Below are 7,658 nucleotides of genomic sequence, written 5' to 3' on the forward strand. Positions count from 1 at the left end.
AACTTAGAAAAAATGTATCTACATTATGTATAATTAATGGTGATAATATATTCAGAAAATCCATTAATATAGTTTAACAGCAAGCAAATGTCAAAATCTAATCTTACTGTTGCAACTACATAAATATATAATACAATATTCTATTGTATCTGGTAGAGTGTTTTACAAGATTATATTTGGATGCTTTTGAAGTCATTAAACAAATGTATTTTGAAGGACAGATGTTCCCTGGACCCAATCTATGTGAAAAACAACAGAACCATATGTTGTGTATATTGTAAATTGGCAACCATTACCCAACATTTCCAGAACAGTGGTGGCAAATTCCTTTAATCCTATGAAACAAAACAAAGGGTATAAACATATGCTGTTAACCTAGTGCACAAGTAAACTTGGATAGTTCTGCATATAGTGAGAGCTACAATTCTTGGTGGTCCCGTTTATTTGACCATATGCATAATAACATCAATGAACCCACATGAGGGCAGACCGGTGTGCCATGTTCCCAGTTTTCAGTTCTTTGTCATGGTGAACTTGAGAGCAACGATTACAAAAAAGGACAAAATCTTGCAAACCACTAGACCCCTCGTGCCCAGAGAAGTGACTGATTGCCTTCACAATGGGCAATTAAAGCAATGTGGTCTGAGGGAAAAAAAAACCCCTGAAGTGTGAGTTTCCAGCAGGTCTGAGTCCATTTGGATGTGTTTGGCCTGAGGCATGGCTCACTGGAGAGAGTTAACAGCAGAATAAATACCCATCTTTGCAGTCATTATTAGGCTTAGAGCATAATATGCCCGAAACTTGCATTGGTCCTGCTCTCGTTTGTTAGTTTACTGGCGTATTAAGAAGGGCCATGGAGATTATGATGGGATGTCTGTCAATCTGCATCCAACCCAACTACCCCCGGTGCTATCATGGCCTCTCCTTGATCTTGTGCAAATTTCTTCCTTCATAGGGGATGAGGGGAATTGGATCGTGCAGGCAGTTGAGCAAAGGCTTGTTTTGATGTTTATTCATTTGCTCAGCACTCAATCCAAGAATGCAGAAAAGTGGACCTCTGATACACAGTTTCTATCAAACTTTAATGAGGCTGAATAAATTAGCGACACAAATTATGTTGTTTTAGAATTTTACATCATTAACTTTGTCTCTTTGTACAAAATTCTGCATATTTCATGGCAACAAATGCTCTCGTTTCAGAAGAAGGCACATGCTTTCATCAACCAATCTCTGTGAAAGACTGAAACATTCAACTTGGTCTCAAGTTCTCCTGCCGTATGTGTATCCCAAGTCAATCAGAGGGCTGTTTGAGGCAAAGTCTCAACTCTGATGCAACTCTGTTCCTATATGAAGCCTGACTGGCTCTATCGTTCCAGTCTCTACGCCACATTTGGGGCAGGTAAAGCAGATGTCAGCGATCGTGTGGCTCTTGAGGCAGTAGTAGCAGAACACGTGTTTGCAGCCGGCTGAATGGGGCATTGTGGGCCACTCCCCGCAGATGGCACACTCGGTGCAGTGGGTCTCCTCCGAACCTTCCGTTCCTCTCAGTTCCTTCAGAGGGGAGAACAGAGCGGCGACACTGGCCTTCAGCTTCCACACGTTTATGAGAGGCAGCAGGAAGATGAGGAACTCAGCAAAGCCGTGCCACAACAGCTCCCGGTTTAAGAACTGGAAGTTGATGTCTCGTGGTCCCTGGGGTCCCCTGAAGACAGGCTGCACTCCCAGCAACCTTTCGGTAAGTGTTGGATAGGTTCCTCTTTGGAGGAACAGTAGGAAGTTGACCAGGCTGGCCACTTTGGTAAGGCCCGTCCAGATGCTGAGTACCATGCGGGCCTTGCGTGCGTTGGATTCTGCAGGGTGGTTGAGGAACAAGCTATGGGAGCGTTCTCTTAGCCACTTTTCGCCGACCGTCAGCAGAGCGAACCAAAACTTCTGTGGCTGGCTCATGGGTCGGTACTTCTGTCCCGGGATAAGAGCGTTCTTGTACCGGATATTGAGCAGTGATTGGCCCACGGTGGCACTGTTAGAGTAGACTGTGAACCTCCACAGAAGGAGCTGGAGAAGGGCCTTGAGTTCTGGTTCCACAGGGGTTAAGAGCCCAGGCTTGAAATGCTGGAAACATTGGGTGAACTGTGACCAAACAAGCTGTTCCAGTGCACCATCCAGTTCAAAAGCATCCAGCTGACTTATTCTCAAAACCCGAGATAAAGGGCTTGGGCCGGCCTTGGCGAAAGGCTTGTCACCTCCAGCTCCAGCTACAAGCAGAAGAAGCAAATGGTTATGCATTTTTGCATTTGAGTTTAAATCACTTTTCACATGTAAAACCCGTCCTAAATTCCCTTTTAGCTGTGCAGGGCAGAGGCACAGGAGGTCTTACGCTGTTCCCTCTCGAGATTCTGTCTGAGGACAAATCACATCACAGGAGATTATCCCAACAGCATAGGCTTGGAAAGGCAGTAAACATCCGCTATGTGGAACTACTTTACTTTGACGGCTTTTTATAAGGGATCTAAGAACTGTGACGTTTGCCAATTTTTCATGGAATGCATTTGTATCGGGCTGAGTTTATCTCTTTAAACGTGATGGTTAAAAAATGAGAGCCAGGAGCTGTGGTGACCACCTCTTAGCTTAGGACTGGATTTGGACAATATCTGAAATAAATTGGCTTATGAAAATTGCAAGAAGCATCTCCAAATCTTTAAGGAAAGTCTTTTTTCAATACTTCAGGTTCATCTGTGCCTAAAACCTTCACCCATTTAAGAATGAAACTTAAATGGACAATAAAAAAGGATGCAAGATGTTCATGAATCAGTTGAAAAATTATCTGCTTTAAACACATGTTGGAAACTGAAGTTACGCTCATTGTATAATCAGTCAAAACTTCCCCTTTTAGGCTGCAGATTATGTTTTGTATGTGTCGAGGTTTACAGACCAGTTCAATAGTTTCTCAGCTAAGGAAAAAATCCTTCACTGCACGGCAGCACTTGGCCAGGTGAGACAAATCATTGTGGCAGGCCACTCTGGGGATACAGCTTTTCCATGTTCTCGTCATAGGCTTTTATTGAGCAGTTTACAAGTTATGAATGAATATGTTTTATTTGAGAACATAATATTGACAGCGACCTATCAATAGTAATGTGACTATTGTCAAGGGCCTGTCAATAGTAATGTAATTATGATTTAGAGGATCACATAGATGTTAGCTCGGGCAAGTAACATCTCTTATAGGACTGCTATCAATATCAGGATTACTATTGACATGTTCTCTCAGACTCAAAGTACTCGCCAAATATATAATAACTAGACACTTTTGTCAATGTGCACTGCCTATAAAAATTAAGCATTTGAATGTACAGGGCTTTAACCGGAAAGCTGAAAATCCATGTGTCTTATGTAATCGGCCAAATTCGTAATCAATGGCTGTTTACCTCTTTTGTAATCAGAAGACCTGGCCAACATAGAGCGCAGTGATTCATACACGTTTACAGTGCCACTACAGTGCACTCGAAAAAAAAAAAAAATCAGTGACAAATAGCCAATGAAAACGTGGCCTAGCTAAACCAATAGAAGTCTGAATAAAAAACTGGAAACAATAAGTATATTTGTAAACTGATTTTCTCATTAGCTATATATTTCAACAATATGACCGCTCTGTTATTTATAACCCTACTGCAATTTACAGTTGAATTTTCTAGGAAATGGAGCCCATCTTCAGGCTGCAAAATGGATGGGGAACATGCATATAAGGTTATATCAGCCAAGTCAAGGTCCTGACAAGCAGTCTTAAATGACAAATGCCTGACACCGGCACGGGCTATAAAACATGTTCTCCTGAGGCAGCCCACTGGAGGCTCAGGCCTGCAGTTCTGCAGCTGATAAGCTGGGTCACAGAGTCACCTTGGGCTTAGCATTACAAGGCGGCAGGCCATGATATTCCTGCAGCGACTGGGCAATTTTGAATCTGGAGATTTTTAGGAAGCCTGTGGTTACGTGACCTTGCTTTTGACATTCTGTCAGCTTTTGCATCTTTGGGGCAAGTCGGAGAAGAACTTACATCTGTTTATTTAAACAACAACATATTTTTACATTGCTATAGTTTTTGCTATATTATATATATATCCTCCTGAGAACCAGAAATAAAAAGCCTTGTGAATTTAGTATTTTTTCATGTCATTACATTGTTTAGAGCATAAGAAAAAAATGGTTATGTTATATTATTATATTTATGTACGTATATTATGTTACATTATAAGTTTAGGGTCAGTAAGAATTTTAAAAATGTTTTGAAAGAAGTCAAAATACAGTAAATAGTAATACTGTGAAATATTATTACAATTTGCAATAACTGTTTCTATTTTAATATATTAAAAAAAAAAAAAAATTCCTCAGTGATGACAACACTGAATTTTCAGCAGCCATTACTGCAGTCTTTAGTGTCACATAATCCTTCAGAAATCATTCTAATATGCTAATTTGGTGCTCAAAAGTTTTTTTGTTATTATTATCAATATTGAAAATATTTGTGCTGCTTAATATTTTTATTGAAACCATGATACATTGTTTCAGGATTCTTTGATGAATAAAAAGCTAAAGAACAACATTTGAAATTATAAAATTATAAATGTATTTTCTGTAAATTATGATCAATTTAATGCATCCTCGATAAAACAAATAATTTCTTAAAAAAAAAAACTGACCCCAAACATTTAAAAAGCATATTACATTATATCTGATGATTAAAATGATATAAAAATATACGTATTTGCCAAATATTTCAGTGCCTTTTATAAAAATGAAATGACATGCCAGAGGGGTTTTATTATCCTTTGCTTAAACGTGTCAATTTGTATTTCCAGTGGCAGACGAGGTGTCACTCAGTCAAAAAATCCTTTCTTAAACCTTCGCTTGCTTTAATCATTTGAGTGATTAAGGTTACAGAGCTTCGGCACCCTTTTCAGCTGGCAGAAGAATTAGCAAGTCTCCTTGTTTTGCATTCAACTTTTAACTCTGTCCCAGAAGTATCTGAATATTATTATGAACACTGATGGATCTGTCAGTTTCTGAATTTTAAAGGTGATGTCATCCTGAAATGGGATTAGGACTGCTAAAATAGCCATCCTGTGCCCGTTCTAATTGTTCTACGTCTGTATCATAAAATATGAATGTCTGCAAAAGCACTTGGGGTTCAAGGTCTGGTCCTAATGTCTCATCAGACTGCCCCATTTCTAATTACCAATGAATCGCAAGAGCCCCGGTCTAACAAAACTTAACGTCTAAGAAATAGCAGCTAGGTCTGACACAAAGATATGCTTTGCTAAATCTTGTTTGCACAAAATGTAAATTATTTAAAAGATTTAATTGATTTTGTGAGTATGAAGGTGGAAGATTTAAAGCCTTAAGTACAGAGTTAGGCAGAAAAAAACAGCTTAAAAACTCATGAAACATTTAAAGGCTGAGGCAGCAGGAACGACTGAAGAGAACAGTTATTAAATGAGAAAATTGTGAAGGTGCATATTATGGTGTACAGAGGGCAGTCAGGCTTTGCTGTGTCCACAAAGAATCTCCGCTTCAATACATTTGTCTTGTAATTTTTCATCACCTTTATGAGATGATGTATTTGCATAAAAACAGCATTTCATCTTTTTACAATAACCATTTTCTTCTATTTAAAAACACCATCCTTATTCCATGACACCACACCACAAACCACTGCCCTTAAAATCATGTTTATGTACGAGAATTGTTTTTCTTCTCACCCTCATCCAGATTTGGCTTAGCAAGGCCATGTAATGTAATAATAAAAGCCTCCCTGTTTATATGGAAGCAGCAGCTTGGTAAACATTTTACCCCCAAATGGAAGAAAGACTCAAGCTCAGTTTCAAACACATCTGCAAAACGACCCAACAATATAGTGTGCTTTTTAAATTTGAATCCATTTAAATGCAACACTGGCACAAATCTATAGGCAACCTTTTAACCTGGGCTGAGATCATACTGCAGTCTGTCTTTAACTCCATTCATTATGTTAAGTGTGCTATGCGCCACTTAGAGCTCAATCAAATCCACAGCAATCAGCTGTCCTAATTCTGTACGATGACGGCATTTCTGATCACTCTAAAACTTCATACAAAAATGTACACTCTAAAGTCAGTAAAAACACATCCAATAATGTACTGTGTTAATTTGCACACTTGCGTGTATTTACAGTGTACTTACCTAAGAAAGTACTAGTAATATAGGGTAACTACATGGGTTAAGATTAGGTTCAGGGTTACAGTAGTAGCTAGTAAATAAAAGAAACAAAAATCATGCCTCCATGCTTTGATTGGCTGATCATGCTGTTGACAAGCTAATGTTTGTTATTTTATGATGGTCTAACAGGTGTGCAAATAGACCTGAATGGGTCAAAGTGGTGAAAATGAACAAACTAATTACAAAGTAAACAACTACCCCACTCTGACATCAACACATCTGGTCAAGTCCAAATATAAATGAACTGGGAATTACTGGAAACACCAAATGATCTGTGAGCTTGTGGTTTGAGTATCTGATGAATAATGATCTGAAAAGGTGACCATTATTATATCCTAATAATATATCATAAAGTTGACGATTATAATATCACAATCACAGTTGGTAATAAATAGATTAAAAAAGAAATATACTTAATATTGTTGTTACTGTATTATTATTATTATTATTATAAATATTAATATTCTTATTTACGTAAAACATAAACGTGATGAGATCTAATGCAACATGGTTAATAACAAGAATGCTATTGTTAACATAAACAATACAATTATACAACAAAATAATAATATATTAGTTTCTTGTCGACCACGTACATTGAATTCGTGTATTATGCATCGATAACACGCACAAACCTAATGTTAGATTGACTGGGGAGAAAACGATGCTCTGTCCTGCATTAAACTAAATGCAACTTGATACAGAATGCTTTCTCACGATGTCTGGTTAACTGAGATTTGACAAGAGCAAATAAATTTAGTATAATTACCCATGATAAGACTGACAGTCCACGATCGGACTCGGTCGGAACTGAGGCGCTATTCTTCCTCTTTTTCCGGGTTATCTCGGTTAACCCCTCCTTGAAGCAGATGAGCCAATTGCAAATTGCATGTTCTCTGCACCCTTGATCACATGCATCCAATCGCAATATCTGATTGAGCGAGTCAAAATCGCATCGCGCTGTGCATGTGGGAGAGGCGTTGCTTCACGCAAGTCTTCATGCGTTGGCGTCTGACAAAAAACCTCCCAATCAAAATCGATAGCGCTGTTCTACAGCATGTTTTAACGAATCGCTATCAAGCAGGGGCGGGCTCTAATGAGCAGCAAGTGTTCAAGCACGGAGATTGTTTGTAACAGAGGCATAAGGGGAGAAAAGAAGTGAAACGTTCGCACTCATAAATGCGCATTCAGGCGCCATAGTAACACGGTTTACTAAAATGTAAAGCATTTTCTTCAGTTTTACATTTTGTTTTCCTTGGAAAACGTCGTGTCAAATGTGCAACTGTTCTGTTAAATGCTCTCCGCACTTGCATAGTTCACGTAATATATCATCAGAGAGTACGTCTGTTTTGTGTGTGTGTGTGTCTATCTATCTATCTATCTATCTATCTGTCTGTCTGTCTGTC

General features: G+C 38.7%; 1 protein-coding gene and 1 long non-coding RNA gene across 2 annotated transcripts in view; one reads left to right on the forward strand and one right to left on the reverse strand.

Moving 5' to 3' along the window:
• Window positions 1–1,064: 1,064 nt before the first annotated feature.
• pex2 (peroxisomal biogenesis factor 2) lies at window positions 1,065–7,080 on the reverse strand. The gene is made up of 2 exons (XM_016458069.1): window positions 7,022–7,080; window positions 1,065–2,255 (listed from the first exon to the last, which is right to left on the reverse strand). Exons 1-2 carry the CDS (start codon window positions 7,023–7,025, stop codon window positions 1,321–1,323), a joined length of 939 nt encoding a protein of 312 aa, XP_016313555.1. The 5' UTR covers window positions 7,026–7,080; the 3' UTR covers window positions 1,065–1,320.
• Window positions 7,081–7,374: 294 nt separating this feature from the next.
• LOC107666648 (uncharacterized) overlaps window positions 7,375–7,658 on the forward strand; it is a 14,513-nt gene continuing 14,229 nt past the window's right edge. Inside the window, exon 1 of the long non-coding RNA XR_001631701.1 lies at window positions 7,375–7,471. This is a non-coding gene — a long non-coding RNA (uncharacterized LOC107666648). The remainder of the gene's footprint in view (window positions 7,472–7,658) is intronic.

Source organism: Sinocyclocheilus anshuiensis, unplaced genomic scaffold (assembly GCF_001515605.1).
Source record: "Sinocyclocheilus anshuiensis isolate Anshui unplaced genomic scaffold, SAMN03320099.WGS_v1.1 scaffold1100, whole genome shotgun sequence".
NCBI lineage: Eukaryota > Metazoa > Chordata > Actinopteri > Cypriniformes > Cyprinidae > Sinocyclocheilus > Sinocyclocheilus anshuiensis.